Below are 20,054 nucleotides of genomic sequence, written 5' to 3'. Positions count from 1 at the left end.
GAAGTTCAGGGTGTAAAAATCAGCCACTAAGGTGATGGCGTCTGTGTTCTGGGATAAGGAGGGTGTTCTGCTAGTGGACTACCTTCAAAATGGTTTCACCATTAATGCAAGGCATTACATTGAACTTTTGGATCAATTGAAGGCAGCCCTGAAGGCCAAAAAGGCGCGGCAAGCTGTCTAAAGGAATCTTGTTCCTCCAAGACAACGCCTCCGCTCACACTGCACAAGCAACCATGGCAAAACTGGTGAAGCTAGGCTTCCAGCTGGTTAACCACCCACCTAATTCACCAGATCTAGCTCCCTCCGACTATCATCTGTTTTCAAACCTGAAGAAACACCTCAAGGGTACCAAATTTCACACCATTTCTGATGCCATGGCTGCTACGGATGATTGGTTTAAGGCACAACCGAAATCCTTCTTTTTGCAAGGCTTACAAAACCTCGAAAACGGATGCAAGAAGTGTGTTGACATCAGTGGAGAGTATGTGGAATAAATGCAAAGTTTCATCTTTCTATCTAGTTTCTTTTTGGGTAAAGCCAAAGACTTATCAGCAATCCCTCGTATTTAGCAGAGGATCTTTTTGGTGAGACAAGGTATTTCGAACCTCAGTCATGACTAACCACTGTCCTCATAGTACTCCATACAATATTCTTGAAGGTCTGCGGCATAAAAATCTCACAGCCTAACACACCTTTTAGGAGTTCCACAACATTGTGGTTTCAACGCAATGTATGTGCAAAAGGACGTCTCCCATATACTTTTATCACACATAATCTTTGGTTGGCATCTAAGGCCAGTAATGCCTTGTCACCCCTGGTACAATATCTACACATAATTTAGGTACATGGTACCACTTCATCACATAGTGCCTTGCAAAACAAACTATTCTACTAAATCTCAATCCCCCTTGTAAATCGGTACTTCATAAATCTTGCGTCACAACTCCCAAATACCAATGATCCCTTCAGGGAGGTATGTCCCAGTCACATCAGTCTTTTATAGTCCCTAGTTTGCACCTAGTAGGGACTTGTCCTGGTGGCCGGGCTTAGCCACTAGACTTTCTCCTATCCACTTTTCACTCCCCTTATACAATTTAATGTGCATGGCGCAAAATGGATTTAATTTCCAGAGCAAATGATTAATAAATGTGCCCCACAATAGATCAGGCACAATTTTGGATTAAAATATGCCAGAAAAAAAAGCACAAATACACTGATAAATGTGGGCAAATAGGGCATTTTTTCTAAGACTATTTCCGACAGTTTTATAAAAGTTGCAGATTTTGTCACATGCCAAAACCTTTTCTCAACAGTTTCAGTGGTGAGAAAAAAATGTGGGGCTAGGCAGAACAGGCTTTCAGATTTACTATAAATTGGTGAAAATTATTGTAGAAATCTTTATGAAATGCCTGTCTTCAAAAAAGCGTCTCAACGTGTTTTCAAATTTTCAAGTTTTTCCTAGATGCCAAAATCTATGAGACATGGCATGATGGCTGTGCCTGTAGTAGTTTATTTACTTGGAATACCATAAGGTTTCCTTCATGCACTGTGCATAGGCTGTAGCATGATGGACCCACGTCAATCAGCTACTGATGACCTCTTCTAAGGACAGCTCATCAATTTTAGAAGTGGGACAGCCCCTTTAAAGAGTCTGACTGGCTACATAGCTTGTCTATGTTCTGGCACACTGGGTTTTCCCCTATATGACACCTATATAACTTAAAAATTATGTTTATCTCAACCTTCTTTGTGATATCCTTTTGTTAATAGCTTTCTGAAAGTCTGTGTTTCTAAAACTATAAATTACTGGGTTGATCAAAGGAGTCATAACACCATACATTACAGACAATACCTTTTTCTGCTCATAAGAAGTAGATCCTGGAAGCATGTATGTGACAATAATTGTCCCAAAAAATATAGTTACCACAATTAGATGGGACCCACATGTGGAAAATGCTTTTTGTCTTCCTTTTTCACCTGGAATTCTTAGCACAGCTCTTAAAATGTTAATATATGAGAGAAGCGTTAACATAAAGCCAGTTATAACAACAGATCCCCCCACAAAAGTAGCTACCAATTCATTCGAATAGGTATCTCTACAAGATAGTTTCAGCAGTGGCGGTATATCACAAAAGAAGTGTCGGATTAAGTGATCCTTGCAGAATGGTAACATAGCTGTGTACACAGTGTGCACAAGGGAATTTAAAAATCCACAAACCCAAGACAAGCACAACAGTTGTACACATAAAGAAGGAGTCATACGTGTAGAATAAAGTAAAGGTTGACATATAGCAATGTATCTATCATAAGCCATAACAGTCAGGAGAGCACATTCAGAACCTCCAAGACCAACAAAGAAAAACATCTGAGTGAAGCAACCCACAAAAGAAATGCTTTTAGACTCCCGAAGAAGATTCATTAGACAATTTGGGATAATAGTTGAAGTGTAGAAGATTTCTAAAAATGACAAGTTAGCCAGGAAAAAGTACATGGGCTTGTGCAGTTGAAATTCTTGTTTAATTATTGCAATTATCGTGAGATTTCCAGTGATTGTCAAGGCATAAATGGCAGAAAACATCACAAAAAGAACCATTTGTGACAGTGGAGCTGTTACCAAGCCCAGAAGAATAAATTCTTCTTCATGAGTCAAATTTTTATCTGACCAGGTCGTGAGACTTGAATGAGTAAAAAAACATAGATTTAAGTTGAAAGCAGATATAGTAATCTACAGTACCAGTCAAAAGTTTGGATATACCTTTTTGATTCCATCCTTATTCTTGTTTTTTTTTCTAAATTGTAGATTCAAATTGAAGACATGAAACCTATGAAGGAACATATATAGAATTAAGTTCAGACTGTCCCTCCAGGGAGCAGTTGTATCCCTGACTCCATTAATATGGCTTTCCTCTCTCTGTCAGCGCATGCTGCAGAACGTAATTAGCCAGTAGGACGCCCAATGAACCTTGGTAAATTCTGCATCAAAATCTGCAGGCTACCAAGTTTAGTTGTAGTGCAATCTTTAGGTTAAGAGTAGACATACATTAGGTTGGGTTGTTGTGCAGGCCGTGTCATCTGACACAGTGCTCTGTCACTCCCTTCTTGGTCATATACTCCTTACAATGCCAAGAGGTGTGTTTGGGGTCATTGTCCTGTTGAAAAATAAATGTTTGACCCATTAAGTGCAATCTAGATGGGTTGGAATGTCGCTGTGGAATACTGCGATAGCCATGCTGATTGGGTGTGCCTTCAATTTTGTAAAAATCACAGTGTCATCTGAAACCCCCCACCCCGCACATGTATGCACACACCATCACGCTTCCTCCTCCATGCTTCATGGTGAGAGCCACACAAAGACATTGCAGTTGGAACCAAAAATCTCACATTTTGACTTATCAGACCATAGCACAGATTTTTAAATGTCTAATGTCCATTTCTTGTGTTTGTTAGCCCAAGCAATTCTCTTCTTCTTGTTGATGTTCCTCAGTAGTGGCTTCTTTGAAGCAATTTGACCATAAAGGCTTGATTCTCGCAGTCTCCTCTCAACAGCTGATGTTGAGAGGTGTCTGGTATTTGATCTCTAGCACTTATGTGGGATCTAATCTGAAGTGCTGTTAATTTGCATTTCTGAAGCTTGTAATGCTAGTGAAAATTATCCTCTGCAGCAGAGTAAATTCTTGGTCTTGCTCTCCTGGGGTGGTGCAAATAAGAGCCAGCTTCATCTTAGTGTTTGAAGGTATCCCCAAGTATAGTCATGAAAACCATCCAAGTTCTTTCATCAAATTTTCCGGATTGACTGACCTTCATGTTCAAAAGTAATGATGGACTGTTGTTTCTCTTTACTTAGTTGAGTGGTTTTTGCATTAATGTGGGTTAGAACAGTAGTTCAATAGGGATAAACACTGTATGGAACTGTTCACCAACCAGACCTCTACAAATGATTGTCTCTAACATATTAAGAAGGCAAGACATTAATTCTTGACAAAGCATACCTGTTAATTGAAAACCGTTCCAGGTGAGTGTGCAAGGCTGCCATCAAAGCAAAAGGGGGACACTTTGAAGTATCTAAAATATAAAGCATATTCTGCTTTGGTTAAAACTTTTTGGTTACTACTTAATGCCATGTATGTTCCTTCATAGTTTTTATGTCTGCAATATGAATCTAGATATGTAGAAAACAAAAAATAAATAGAAAAAACATGAAATGAAAAGTTGTATCCTAACTTTTGACTGGTGCTATATATTTTCTACACAATAAGATTTTTAATAAGATACAGGCTACATAACGCAAATAGAAAATCTGATTTACCTTGTCCCCATTTTGTAATTCATTACTACAGATATATTTTACGGTCCTGTTTTGTATCATGAATTGTAGCTCAAATATACTGTACTTCTGAATGATTGTATTTAATAAATATTTGTCACACTGCCTTTTTATCCATGTGTTAGAATTCAGAAGGGTATAATGGTAACTTAAGGGAATTAATTATTGTAATTGGTACCTACATCTGCGGTTAAATCTATTTAATTTAATATGTTTTTTTTAACATTTTTTCAATTAAACAGAATCTCCATTCACATACAAGGTTTTCACTGATAATCATACATTTATGTTGAGCTGTCTACCAGGTTGCATAGTACAGGATTTTAGGATATACTTCCATCGGTAAGTCCATTATTGCTCTAGAATTACTTTCTTTTGAGTTTTTGCCCTGGTATGCATGGAGGGGTGTGGGGCCGGGGAAAAGGAATGGGTGTAAGGTCAGGGGCTTTGCCCCACTGTGTGAGATTCGTTTTATTTTGACACAGTTTTATAAAGCATCTTTCCATTGAACAGGGTCTCCTCTTACACCCAGGACATGTACTGAGGGATACATCTTTATGCAGAGTTGTATGCATTATTACGCTGTGGGGTTGTGCATTATATCTTTTAATCAAAACAACTGCACTTCTCTCTGGATTTCTTCTTTTCTTTTCCCTTGAGTATACGGGAAGGGGCAAGAAAGTCAGGGAGTCAAGAGAGGGAGGGAGGGGAGAACATATGTGGGAGTCATATTTTTCGACCCACTACGGCAACATCTTTAAAAGTAAACAATTTTGACGCCTGATGCATTAGTAAATCGATTTCTTGAGTCTTTCCTCTTCCACAAATGTTCAGCCCGGTCCGTTCGTATCTCCCATATGGACATATGCGTATTTTGTATCCTGGCACATAGGCCCCCAAGATGTCCCCCACACAAGTCATATCCCGCTAACCGGAGGGTCTCCAAGTATGGATCTCTCCATATACTATATGGTTATTTTGAAAGATTCCTCAATTGACTTTTTCACTCAGTGCAGTAGGACATCAATAAAACTCTCCAACAGCTCCCACAGGGGCATGTGGATTGCTGTAGAGTTGTGTCAGAAGGTGATTGTTGTTTGTCTGGGTGACGGTAGAGTCGTAGAAAGTTGGGAACCAGTCACTCCACAATCTAAGCCTTCCCCTTGCCTGTACGTGACAATCATTATGTGGGGATTTTTTTTTTATTTAATGTGTTTTTTTACTTGTATATGCTTCTGAATTTTTCTTCCTTGTATGACTTTTCTATATGTGATAAATATACATATTTTTCCTGCACTCGTTTGCATTTCTTCTGTTTTATATGTATTTTAGGAAGGTCTTTTTTCTAGATGTATGGGTTTTATGAAATAAATATTTCTACCCCTAATGTATAATTTATCCCTGTGGCTTTTGTTAAGCTACCTATAAATTTGGTATAGTAGCATACTGACCCTTAAAATTAAGTTATGTCATTTTTGTTGCAGTGTGTACTCCATAAAAAGACCCCTCTCCCCAGAATTTCATTTTTTTTCCATTTCACTCCACTTAGACTCTTTTTTTAGGTTTTTCAGTACATTATATGATGCATTAAATAGTCCATTGAAAAATACAACTCGTTCTTCAAAAACAAGCCCTCATACAGCTACATGGATGGATAAATAAAAGAATTATGATTTTTTAAAAGTTGGTAGGAAAAACTAAAAAACTATTTCTGGCCATTATATGACATATACTATATACATCACCAGATTCCTTTCTACAGGGTGTCTGTCTAGTTTCCAAATCCCTCTGTATTGGTGGGAGGAGCCTGTTATACTCTCTTCTATACACTCTGCATAGAGAAAATAGCTGATCCTGCTCTCTATCTGCATCACACATAATGACATAGCATCATCATGAAAGAAAGTACAGCTGAACTAATAAGTGTAGATGTGATTCACACAGCTCTAAATCAATTACCATTAGCAGCAGTCACGTTTGTGTAAGTCTTTTTGCCTGTTTTATCTTCCAGCAGCTCAATGCCCTTCTCATCCCCATAGACTTCTGTAAGCAGCATGATTTATCACTTTCATCCACTTCCTGTTCTCCATCTGGTTAACTCTGTTACTAGAGCATCACTTGATAACAGGCAGTAGACAGCAAATTAGAAAGGAGACCACTAGTGACCAGTACCTCAGAAAGATATTCCAGCACAAATACATCATTTTAGGTAAATAAACTAAATTGCATGATTTAATGGGAGCCTAGCCAATGAGCAACTCCTCCCTAAATGAGGTTGACTGAACAATGAGGTCAGATGATTCTCTCTGATGGAAGAGCTGTAGGAACAGTTGCAAAGTAACTGTCCTAACAATAAGTTAAGGAGCGCGGTGTTCTTTTTTCCTGCTTACATTTTAATAAGTTAGAAAGCAGGAGAAACTGATCCAGAAGAATTCCTGCTGACTGTAACAGATTCATATCAGTTTATCACTGTCCAAAAACTTCCTAATTCAACTGTATATTCTTATTCATTATTAACTTTTCATTGCCTTTTGGAAGTCTGTGTTTCTAATGCTGTAAATAAAAGGGTTTATAAGTGGTGTTATTGTAGTGGCCCACAGGTCCTACAGAACACTCATGGCACACTTGTCCTGTCACACCTGTTTATATGCCAGCCATGGATATAGAAGTTGACATCTGTAGGAGAGACCCTGTGTCTCCCCTTCTTCTCTAAGCCTAGAGCTTAGCACAGAAAGTGCGGGAACTGGAAGAGGAGATAATAGGGAGTGACAGTGAGCAGTTAGGCAGACTCAGCCGGGTGTGAGAGAGGAGAGGTTGCAGTTTATTTGTGTCGGAGAGGAGGAGATACCCTTCGCACCCTGCAGCAGAGACAGAGGATAACCTTTCTGAGGTCAACCTTCTATCAACAGTGGGTCATAGCTACCCGGTGAAATCAAAGCCAGGATTAGCCTTCAGCCACTTGTCCCTCTGCTTTGTACACACTTCGCTAAACTTAAATCGATCCTTCACTTAAAACAACTAGTGGGGAATTGTTTAATCAAACCAGTTTAGGAAAAAGGAAAAGGAGAGAGAGCGTTGAAGTCAGGTATTAGTCAAATCAATATCTTTGTATTTATGCATCGTGTTCGACTGCCTGCTCAGTACTGCATCTAATTGTTCCTATTCCAAGCACCGATGTAAATTCATTTCTGTGTTTCAAATATCGAAGTTAGTAAATCTATACACTCCCAGATTCCTAAACTACTGCTGGATTCGACTCTGTTATTTATTTGGCATACCACCCCCGGGGTCCAGTTGGAGTGTTGGCGTCACCATGACAAAACTAGGCCTCCGGCCACATTTGCTGCAGTAAGTTCTTTGAGGCGTTGCATTATTACTCCATAAATAACAGCATGCACTTTATCTTGTCCAGAAGGTGGTGAACTTGGATGATGGAATGGAATCAAAGTACCAGAGAAAATAGTTACCACAGTAAGGTGAGATCCACATGTTAAAAAAGTTTTATCATTTCAGCTTTTCTGGGGATCCTTAGCACTGCTCTGATTATAGCATTGTATGATGTTATGGTTAGAACAAGCTCACCCACCAATATGATTTCCTAAATCAGATTTGCAAATATTTCAAGGTATTTATTGTGCTCACAAGATAATTTCAAATGTTTTGGGATGTAACAAAAGAAATGATTAACTTTGTGATCTTTACAGTATGGTAATGATGCCAAATAAACAGTTGGTAGCAGAGAATTGAGGAATCCTAGACTCCATGAGGGCAGTGCAAGATGTGCACAATGAGATGAAATACAGCAAAAGATGGCATATAGCACTGTATCTGTCATAAGCCATAACAGACAGAAGCATACACTCAGAGCCAGCTAATGCAACAAAGAAATATACCTGAGTAAAGCAACCAATAAAAGGAATACCAAAACCACCAAAAAACAAAAAGGAGGGAATATAAAGACACTCTAAGATTAAAATAAAATCTCACATTTTTAAATCCCTTTAAATTTAGTTAGGCTATCCTGATACAGATCTCACCGCTATTGCACTATAATTCACAATGGTTTATGTATAGTAAACATAATCCATGAATGCAAAAAGGCAAAATACCTGGATACATGTTGTTGTTAGCGATTTAGTCGTTCACAACCCTCAACAACCCTAAAGGCGAGCTCCCTCCATGTTTTTCGTTTTTGCGCTGCTTCTTTCAGTTGTGTGATATCCATGCCAGTATCAGCTCTGACAGTATCAGCTATTGTGTCCTTTGGCATCCAGGTCTTCTAATCTGTCCAAGCATTATAGATTTTTTTTAGCAACTCTGCTCGCAGAGGGAAGTGGGGAGATCCCCTCCGCAACCCCACGCTCACCCCCTCGGCCCCCCTGAATCTTCAGGGATGAGCCAGCAGTTACTCGAAAAAGGGGATGATCTCTCGAGTAAATCGCCTTAACGAGTATGCTCGCTCATCTCTACTGGATTTCTCACTTAGCAGTACCAAGAGTACTGGCGACCAGAACTGAAGTCTATGGGCAAATGCCAAATTGCGAACTAATTACGCTATCAGTTGAAAAGTGTAATTCGATAGATTTTCTTCAGATCTTTAAGGATCAGGGACAGTACAGTTATATAATTTAGCAGTACTGGTGCAAAGGAATAGTCAACCTAATTACTTGGATTGTATGAGCTTGGAAAAAGTCACTTTTGTAAGATAACCTTGTTCGCAGGATATCTCATCGCTTTTTCTTGTTTGCGGAACATTTACTATGCATTACTTAACAGAGATAATTAGAAAGAATTTCCTGATTTGTGATACAATATCAGGCAAGATGAGAACAAAATGTATAAAGGCCATTGATGTTGGATGGCTGCATTTCATCTTTAATATTTCACACATTTTTCATTGATATTAGAAATAAGTCAGTCAGACTAACTTTCATACTGCAATTATATCAAGTGCTGTGCATCTCTAGATATAAAGTGCCATCTTGTGGTTCGAAGTAAGAGATGCAATATATATATATACACTTAGTCAGGAAGATGGTTATGCAGGTTCAGTAAAGCAATATTAATGTTTTGGATTCACTATAAAAGCCTGACTAACACTGACTGAGGCCTCATTCACATAAGCATCGGTTTCACGCATAATAGGCACGTGAAAAAAAAATTGCATCTATTAGAACTAATGGTTTCATATAGAAACGTTGAGATAAAGGAATTTTAGACGAGCAAAAAACTTGCACCTTCAAAACATAGGACATATGTGACTAAAATTCCCACATCTAAGGGTGCCTACCCACTGGCGATTTTTTTTCCTGCGATGCTAAATTGCGTTTTGGGTTTTTTCTGAAGAGCAATTAGCATAGAATGTGTTCTTGTCCATTTGTTGTTTTTTTTTCGTTTCGTTGCAATTTTTCACATAGGAACTGTCAGTTGCATATGTCTCCTTATTTTTCTCTTAATGCACCCATGATTGTCAATGGAAATTAACGAAAAACGCCGCGGAAAACATGCGGAAAACGCATGAAAAACGCTGCGTTTTTCACGCACGAAAATCGGCAACGCCAGTGGGTAGGCACCCTAAGGTCCGTGCTGCGTGAAAAGACAGGACCTGACCTATCTTTGGTGCGTGATGCGCAGGAGTCTCCATAGAGTCCTATGGGAGATGGAGTTTAACTGTGTCCGAGGCTCTGAAAAGAAGATTGCAAGTCATTAGGAAGATTTCTGCCAAACAGCAGCCGCACCCCTACACCCAGAGACACATTTTAAATGTCCTGCTGTAAACTCCTGTTAATCCCGGCAGGGCCTAACAGGAGTTTACAGTGGGACATTTAAAATGTGCTTCTGGTCAGCAAGTTTTAAATGTCCCACTGTAAGTAGGGGGAATTCCTCCAACCCCACTTCTGGGCAATTTCACAGCAGCAGGGGGCAGTAGGGGACGCCCTCCACCTCTCTCTCCACTGTTGGGTTCCCCAAGGGATTTCCCCATAGTGGGGAGAGAAAGGGGACCAGGGTTAGAGGGCTTCCCCGAGAGTGTGGTGGGACTAAAGGGATCCCCTGTAACCTGCTCCTTCTCAACGTGCTATATTCCAATTCATTAGCCCTCTAGCCCCACCCTCTCTCTAGCACCGCCCCTCTCACTGCACTATGGGGATATCCCTTGGGGATCCCCAGAGCAGGTAGAGAGACAGCAGGATTATTGGTTAATCTTCCACATGGGGAAATCCCAAAGCCCTGTGTGGCTTTATCTCTTTTTCATCCTGAGGCAGCTACGCTTTTTTAAGCAGAATGCTGCTCCAATAAATGTGCGATTTTCACGCGCATGAAGTCTTCTGTGCTTGAAAAACTGCCAATTCGTGCGATTTCTAGTGCAGTATAGCTGCAATTTTTTCATGCACCTATACTGCGTTAAAACCAAGCCTGTGTGAAAGAGCACTGAAAGTAAGAACAGCTTAGTATATGTTATGTCAAATAATTATTGATTTTAACAATGCACACCTGAGTTATAGCAAGAAGTACTTCACGGAAACTGGTAATTGTAATTTCAGTTTACGCACAAAGTCTGTAAATTGAGTAAATAAGCACATTTCAAATTAAGTTATAACAATGGTTCCTGAATAGAATGTCCTGGGTGTCCGATTAGATCCAGTTAACAAACTCAGTCTTATGTTTCAGCTGGACACGCTTTTCTGGAGTGAAAACACAAGTCTTGAATCCCTTTTGAAAAAAAAAAGTTAGGTTTATAGAACTTTGCTTTCAGTGCGCACTATTCTGTGTTTTTTATGAGACCTTACTTTAGTGGTACAGGAGTACTGCTGTTTCTATTCCAGCTGTCCTATTGGCTCTTCCATGCATGCAATTTCATCAGAAGAAATTCTAGAATAGTCGTGATATTTCTTTTCCCATTGAGGCAGAAGGAGCAATTGGTTCCACAGATTTTTAACTCCTAATTGCTGCAGCTGCTCCTCTGAAGCCCTGGAATCTTGTGGAATGTCACATGCCCTCCTCAGTTAGAAGACTTGCAGTTCTTTTGAGGTTAACACAGTAGTACCCTTTTCTCACCGTGGATCCGCTAGATACTCACTGTTGCCCTCATCCACTCTCGGCTCGATTATTGCAACTCACTACTGATAGGCCTCCCCTGCTCAAGACCCAACCCTCTCCAATTCATCCTGAATGCAGCAGCCAGGCTCATATTCCTGTCAAGCCGCTACTCGGACGCCTCTGCCCTGTGCCAGTCACTACACTGGCTGCCCGTCAAATACAGAATACAATTTCAACTCACTACCCTCATCCACAAAGCACTCCACAGCACCGTGCTGCCCTACATTGCTTCCCTCACCTCAATTCATCACCAGCCTGCGCTCTCTGCTCCGCTAACGAAATCAGATTAAGTGCCCCTTTAAATGGAACCTCTCATTCCCGCCTCCAAGACTTCTTTAGAACAGCACCTGTCCTCTGGAACGCGCTACCAAAAGCTATCCGGGTAATCACTGATACACTACATTTCAGGCATGCTCTTAAAAAGCACCTTTTCAGGGAGGCATACCATATCCCATAAACCAAACCCCTCTGTACTCGGCCTGATAACATGCTCCCTGTCCTACCGACTGCAATTCCTGCTAACCATAATCAACAGGCACCTGCACTCATGCCAATACAGCCACTATATGGCCTGACGATTGTCTGTGTGTATAGCATCCCGAACTCTCCACTCCTCCTTACCGTACACATCTCCAGCCTCTTTACGTTCTGTATCACCATTATTTGTAGTATGTAAACTCATTGGAGCAGGACCCTCACCCCTACTATTCCCATCAATTGATTACTTCATGTAACCATAGTCTTGTTTTTATTTCCCCTGTCTTGTAAGCACTGCGGAATATGTTGGAGCTATATAAATAAAGATTATTATTGTTAGTACCAATATAGTTGCTGCTGTACTTAAATGTTCTGCACACTTCTTCAGCTTCCCTGCACTGCCATCGCTGTCCTGCTTGTTGACATATTTTTAATTTGGGGCGAAAATAGAAGGAGGAAACATGAAGAAAGTTGGTGAAGGACAGCGGCAGCACCACCACAACCACCAGCAATTGCACCTTGATGGCACAGTGTGGTCGTTAATATAAGTCTGAGTTGTGATAATGATATAAGTCTAATGTGATTTTAAAAAATTGCCAGTATGCTAATCAGTGGAATCTGCCACAGGGGTGCAGAATTCAGGTGGAGTCCATGCCTGGATCATTTTTATAAATGACAGGTGATCCACATTGTCTGAGGACAGATGTATCTGTCAGTTAGCGCACTCCCGGCTGTGTTGAACACCCTTTCTGATAGTAGAATGGCAGTAGGGCAGGCAAGTACCTCTTAAGTTTGTTGGGCAAGCTCCAGCCGCTTATCCAGCTTAGATACCCAGAAGTCAAAGGGGACAACGCCATGTCTGGAAACATCCATGTGGGAGTTGACATAGTCTTGGACCATCATGGATAAGATAGGCTGAACAAAACTATGCTACACCTGTGTTAGACTTCCCCTAGCATCGGTGGTGGTGCTGCTGTGGCAGCTTCCTGATCATCCGCTATGAGCCACAGAGCTGCGATCCATTGCCGATGACCATGGGGAAATTCTCTGGTTGAGCTGCTTAACAGTCTGTCCTGATACTGCTGCATTTTGAGGTTCCTCTCCACTGCCAAGGAAAATGACTACCCAGTAATGACCTGATTGGTTAGAAATACTGGCAAGCATGGACATGAACAAGGGGCAAAGCACAGTTATGAAAAAGGGGCAAATGGACATGAACAAACATCTTCTTATCTGTGTACATGTATATTCTGTAACGTCAAACTGGGACATGAACACTCAGCAGAGTCTTACCGGTACATGGCCTGTGGAACTGCGAGCTAGACTTGGAAACAGTGGACATAACTGACTGACAAATGCTCGAACACTCATAAAGCATACTCGCACACATAGCCTAATGGAATTGCTATAATAAGTACAGGGAATTAGTTCGTGAATTGGCCAAGTCACTTAAGCAGCGAGCCCAACGTCAAGGGTCCTAGTTGTCTCACGGTCACTACTCTAATGAGACAACTAACACCAGGATACCTGCCTGCAAGCAGGGCACTCACCCCAATAAGGGCGGCCCTGTGCTGGAACCTCGGGACCTAACTAGGCCTAGATGGTCAATGATTCACAACAACAAGAGCAGCGCCAAGAGTGAAATCTCCTTACAAATGCATCAAAGATGCCTCTTTATTGAATCCAGTCAAACAAAGCATTTTCACCCCTGCAAGTGTCTTTTTCAAGTGCAGGGGTCAAAATGTCGTTTGTTTGACTGGCTATCTTCGTGCTCCATTGTGAAGCAGTATACCTTAGACCACACCTCCAGTCATTTCAGAGGCAGCATTAACCCCTTGGGGTAAGTCCCTTACTATACAGCTGGAAACCGATACTAATGGCTGGGATCAGATATAACTCAGATCCCAGCCATTTAATTCATTAGATGCTGGGGTCAGTGCTCACTCCAGCATCTAAGTAGTTAACAAGGGGTGCTCTGTAACACCTTTGGCCCCATGCAATGCATTAAAGGGGTGCAGATAGGTTGCCATGGCAGACTGGAGATTAACAATTGCTTCCAAGCCTGCCATGCTAGTCAAATCTACACTAATGGTTATAATACTTCATGATCAGAGGATTGCATGTTCAAGTCACTACTGAGGCTCTAAAAAGTAGAATAAAAAGTGAAAAAAATGCACAGTTGGTATCGATGCATCTGTAATGACCTAAACAAAAAAATGAACGCATTATGCACTGTGAACATTGCAAAAAAAAAAAGTTGTTATCCTGCCAATTATACTACCTGGTGAACATCATGAAAAACCCCAAAACAATGTTGGAATTTCTGTGTGTTTTCACCCTGCCCCACCCCCTCATACCTTCAAATAATAAAGGTTATACAGTATATTACAGTATATGTACTCCGAAACGGTAGCATTAAAAAACAAAAACTACCCCTTATATGGCTGTCAAAGGAAACATTAAAAGGTTATGACTTTTCAAAAATGGAGAAAAAAGCCCCCCTCAAAAATAAGAGTCATTAAGTTCCAAACTGAGCCACCTTTAACAGGTTGAACACATTAAAGGAGTTGTCCTGCAACAACCAATTTTTGAACATTTGTAATCTGTCATGCAGACAGGTTAATAAAGTAGAGAGGTGAGAAGGAGGAAAAAACTTTGGGGACTGCTGCTGAGAAAGATGAGTCTGAAGGGGTTGTGGTATGATTGCAAGTTATCTCCTATTCCCTACAGGATAGGGGATAACTGGCAGATTGTGCATGTTAAACTGCTGGGATCCCCCAAATGATTCCAAGAACAGGGCCCAGGCGCATCCTAAACTGAGAGTAGCAGTGGTTGCATATGCATGCTGTTGTTCCATTCACTTCAAGAACTCGGTTATGTCCGGTGCTCCCATTGAAGTCCATAGAGCAACAGCATGCATGTGCAAGCACTTCTGCCCATGCTTCAGGACATGTTGTTCTCGAAGTTGTTCGGAGTCCTAGCGATTGGTCCCCCATGATCTGCAAATTAATCTCTATCCTGTGAATAGAAAATAATTTGTAATTATGGCATAAGCCCTTTAAATTCATGTTCTTGACAGGAGAGCAAGGTGAGCATGTGCTGTCCCTCTCCATAGAGCTAAATAGGACAGTTATAATCAACCAAACATACTCATTTAATATGTATGTAAGGGTGTAGATAGAGATGTTGAAAATGGTGTGGCAGTGGACAAACGAAGGCTACATCTTTTATGCAGCCAAGAACACTGTATTGTACCTATGACACACGTGAACATTCCATGTGATGGCACTCTTACTTAAAAAACATTACTTCAACAGCACTGGAGTCCTAACAGTCCAAACCAACATCATGGGCTTAGTGCCCACAAGGATGCCGTCTCCTACATAACATCCAGACTCTTGCTCTCTACGTCGCGGACTATGTGGTCTGCATCTGTTTATTCTGGACTGTATCTGTCATCTGGCTTAGTCTGCAGCCATGTCATCACCTATGGTCATTGTGGGAAGGGAGCCTCCTCTCTTGGCCTGCCTGATCGTCAGCTCCATTCACTATCTTATATGCATATGGATATGAAGTGTTTAAGGTTTACAGGCTAGGGTACTGTCTTATTAAAATAAGAACAAACAAGTAATAAAGGCAACATAGTCTAACTTTTATTATGTTATTATATTGTTTGCATGATTCACAGTATTCTTTGGTAAACCTTTATTTAGACTTCCACTGTTTGACACAATCAGAATTTCAAATACTATAAACATTTTTTAAAGAATTTTGTTAGAAAGTGTCACTTTAATTGAAATGTATAATATGATATATTTTATTGTTTGCAGTATAATAAAATGTGATTAGAAATATAAATAACATTGTTGTAAGGCATTTACCCTTAAGATCCATGTAATGTAATGTATTACAACATGCAGAGAAGCTAATTCGTACTGCTTTGTGAGATTGCTAAATATCCCACAGCTCATTTTATTCCCTTGATGTTCATTAGTATTTTTCTTGCAAACAAGGAAAGGATAAAGAAACGGAACTGTAACTTACTTAAGTTTTGCGATTTCAGCATCTCTGCTGGGAGTCAGTGTCTTGTGCTCTAATTAGAGAAACAATAACAAGAGATTTAATTAATTAATTAAGAAAGAAAACAGACCTAGGTATAGTAAAGGTAAATTACCATGAGAAGCAAGTGTAATGATACATTGACAATTGCTTACCATAGAGCAAATGAATGATGCAATATATTGCATTGCAAGTTCATGATTAATAGAAATACAAAGCAGACCCCTTGCTGGACCTGGTTTTGTATACATTTCCTAACACATCTGTAACTATAGAAGTCAAAGTTATTCACCATGTATTTTGATAACTGATGAGAGTATATTCAAAGAAATTGTCCAGAAAAAAAAAGTCATTTTTTTCAGAAATAGTGCCACATCTGTCCATGGGCTACAGCTTGTATTGTAGCTCATTCTTGTTCAAGTGAATGGAGTTGAATTGCAGCATCAAACAAAATCCATGGACAGATGTGGTATCTTATAATAAACAAAAACAAGACTTTTTTTAAATTCTGCACAATCTCCCCTCAGGGTTCCTTTATGCCCTCAGACTTGAGCGCGTTGGGATATTCTGGAGTCCCTCCAACAAATGAAGTGTCTTCACATGGCCCAACAGGTTCAGTAACAGGTTAACAGTTTTATGCCAGATGATTTGATTTTTTTAGTGCAAAGAATGCCAAAATATGCAACAAATTTCTTAAGAGGCATGTGCATCTTGCTCCAGCTCACTTTATATTAATTCCTTGGCAACATTCAAAGAACATGTGCTTTGGATGTACTTGGGGTTTCTGTGGGATAGGCTGAGGTCTTTGATGGACAACACACGGCCACAGCAGCCATGCTTGGCGATAACTCCATCACCTGTTTACCATTTAGATATCGTGGTCTATTTTGGCATTTAAAGTACAAGAAAGAGCGAGTTTTCTCTTATACTTGAACAGCTCTTCTGCAACACTATGTTTAGCAACGGTTCCTACCTAATGGCAGCCTTGCGAAAGCCCCAAGGGCTGCCCTGGCTGTTTGCCTACTAAGGCTTTTCTGTGACACAGCTTAATAGAATGACTGTCAAAATACAATATACTGTATCAATAAAAGATTTGGGAGAACAAAATGAGCAGGCACCTAGCTGGGTGGCAGTTAGAAGGAGGGATAGAGGGAAGAGATCCAGGGAGGCTAATCCTGAACTGGCACACCACAATAAGTTTGAAAAGTTGGCAGATGAGGGGGATGCCATTACGGGATTAGCATTGCTGCAGCACAACACGCCCTCTGACCACCAGGGGATGTCTACTCCAGTATGAAGGAGAATAGGAGCACAGGTCAAGCTAGACAGGTCCTGGTAGTGGGAGACTCAATCATTAGGGGAACAGACAGGGTAATCTGCCACAAAGACTGGGATCATAGAACAGTGTGTTGTTTTCATGGCAATCAAGTTCGAAACATCGCAGATCAGGTTGACAGATCACTGAGAGGGGCTGGTGAGAATCCAGCGGTCAGGGTACACATTGGTATGAATGACTAAGTTAGAGGTAGGTGGAGGTCCTTAAAACGATTTCAGGAAACTAGAATGTAAGCTTAGGGCAAGGACCTCCAAAGTAGTATTTTCTGAAATACTACCTATACCACGTGTCGCACAAGAAAGGCAGTGGGAGATTAGGGAGATAAACAAGTGGCTCCAGAGTTGGTGTAAGAAGGAGAGGTTTGGGTTCCTGGAGAACTGGGCTGACTTTGCTGTCGGCTACAGGCTCTACGATAAGGATGGGCTGCATCTCAATGGGGAGGGTGTAGCTGTGCTAGGGGTGAAGATGGCTAGAAGGTTGGAGAGGTGTTTAAACTAGGGACTGGGGGAGAGGGAAACCAGTGAGATAGGGGGGAAAACAGTGTAGACAGTAACCTGGGTCTAAGTACTGGAAATGGGGGTCGAGTAGTGGGAGGGGTTAGTACAGTTAGAACTGGCAGAACAGTTAGTAGTGATACATGTAATATAAAAGATAACTCAAACCTTCTAAACTGTATGGTAACTAATGTTAGAAGTCTGACCAATAAAGTAGATGAACTAGAAGTAATAATGTCTGAGGAAAACTATGACATAGTGGGAATAACAGAGACCTGGTTGAATGAAAGCTGTGACTGGGCAGTGAACTCATATGGTTACAGTCTGTTCTAAAGGGGTCATAAAAAACAGAAAGGGGAGGGGTTAGTCTTTATGTAAAATCCTGTTTGAAGCCCATATTATGGGAAGATATATGGGAGAGAGATGAACATGTGGAGTCTCTATGGGTGGAAATACATGAAGGGAAAAACAATAAAATCCTCATAGGGGTTTTCTATAGACCACCAAATATAACAGAAACTACTGAAAGTCTATTATTAAAGCAAATAGATGAAGCAGCAAATCACAACAATGAGGTAACTATTATAAGGGGCTTTAACTATTCATATATAAACTAGGAAGCCAAAACCTGGGGATCTCATAAAGGTAACAACTTCCTGTCAATTACTAAAGATAATTACCTTACCCAACTTATACAGGAGCCGACTAGGGAAATGGACTTAATACTAACCAACAGACATGACAGAATAAAAAGGGTGCAGGTTTGGGGGCATTTGGGAGATAGTGACCATAACATAATGCATTTCAACTTGTCTTTTAAGAGAGTTTTATAGAGGATCTACAAAAATACAAAACTTTAGGAAGGTCACGTTTGATCAGCTTAGTGATGCCCTTAACCTTATTAACCTGGATAATGAAGAGCGTTCTTTACTGTAAGAACAGTGAAACTAAGGAACTATCTGCTTGAAGACGTAGTGATGGGAAACTTAATAAAAGAGTTCAAGAGGGACCTGGATGCATTTCTTGAGTGAAACAATATTATATGTTATAATCATAAAAAATCTCAGAAGCGTACAGTAGGACAGGACATACATATTTAATGGGGCGGAGGTCATTGGTGTACTTAAAGGGGTTGTCTCGCGAAATCAAGTGGGGTTATACACTTCTGTATGGCCATATTAATGCACTTTGTAATATACATCGTGCATTAAATATGAGCCATACAGAAGTTATTTACTTACCTGCTCCGTTGCTAGCGTCCCCGTCGCCATGGTTCCGTCTAATTTCGGTGTCTTCTTGCTTTTTTAGACGCGCTTGCGCAGATCCGTCTTCTCCCTTCGGCTCTGCTCGGCAGCATCTGCGTTTTGGCTCCGCCCCCTTGCACGCGTCATCGCGTAGCTCCGCCCCGTCACGTGCCGATTCCAGCCAATCAGGAGGCTGGAATCGGCACACGTCATGGGGCGGAGCTACGCGATGACGCGTACAAGGGGGCAGAGCCAAAACGCCGATGCTGCCGAGCGGAGCCGAAGGGAGAAGACGGATCTGCGCAAGCGCGTCTAAAAAAGCAAGAAGACACCGAAATTAGACGGAACCATGGTGACGGGGACGCTAGCAACGGAGCAGGTAAGTGAATAACTTCTGTATGGCTCATATTTAATGCACGATGTATTTTACAAAGTGCATTAATATGGCCATACAGAAGTGTATAACCCCACTTGATTTCGCGAGACAACCCCTTTAACAAGAGACAGCTGTTGCCTTTGTGGAGTGTGCCAGAACACCTGCAAGAAGAAAAAGGCGCTCCAACTTTTAGCAAGGAGTATTCACTTCTCTTAGCCTTCTGGCTATAGAGGGTATGGATGCCTTCAAGTCCTTTCTGCCTCAGATGAAATTCTTTTGTTTGCAACAGATAAGTCCTGAGGTATCACTCCATATCCAGGGTATATAGTTAGTTATCTATTAGAGATGAGCAAGTGTACTCGGATAAGCACTACTCACTCGAGTAATTGGCTTTATCCGAGTATCGCTGTACTCGGGTCTAAAGATTCGGGTGCCGCTGCGGCTGACAGGTGAGTCGCAGCGGGGAGCAGGGGAGAGCGGGCGGGAGAGAAGGAGAGAAAGATCTTACCTCCATTCCTCCCCGCTCTCCCCTGCAGCTCCCCGCTCCGTGCCGTCACCCGAATCTTTAGCCCCGAGCACAGCGATACTCGGATAAAGCCAATTACTCGAGCGAGTAGTGCTTATCCGAGTACGCTCGCTCATCTCT

At 41.1% G+C, this 20,054-nt stretch overlaps 1 protein-coding gene across 1 annotated transcript; it reads right to left on the bottom strand.

Moving 5' to 3' along the window:
- Positions 1 to 1,732: 1,732 nt before the first annotated feature.
- LOC136628850 (olfactory receptor 5AP2-like) lies at positions 1,733 to 2,593 on the bottom strand. Its single transcript, XM_066604942.1, has one exon. It carries the CDS (start codon positions 2,591 to 2,593, stop codon positions 1,733 to 1,735), a length of 861 nt encoding a protein of 286 aa, XP_066461039.1.
- Between the last annotated feature and the right edge of the window lie 17,461 nt (positions 2,594 to 20,054).

Source organism: Eleutherodactylus coqui, chromosome 5 (assembly GCF_035609145.1).
Source record: "Eleutherodactylus coqui strain aEleCoq1 chromosome 5, aEleCoq1.hap1, whole genome shotgun sequence".
Classification (NCBI taxonomy): domain Eukaryota; kingdom Metazoa; phylum Chordata; class Amphibia; order Anura; family Eleutherodactylidae; genus Eleutherodactylus; species Eleutherodactylus coqui.
The sequence above is the reverse complement of the archived record's forward strand: the minus strand, read 5'-3'. Positions and strand labels throughout refer to the sequence as shown.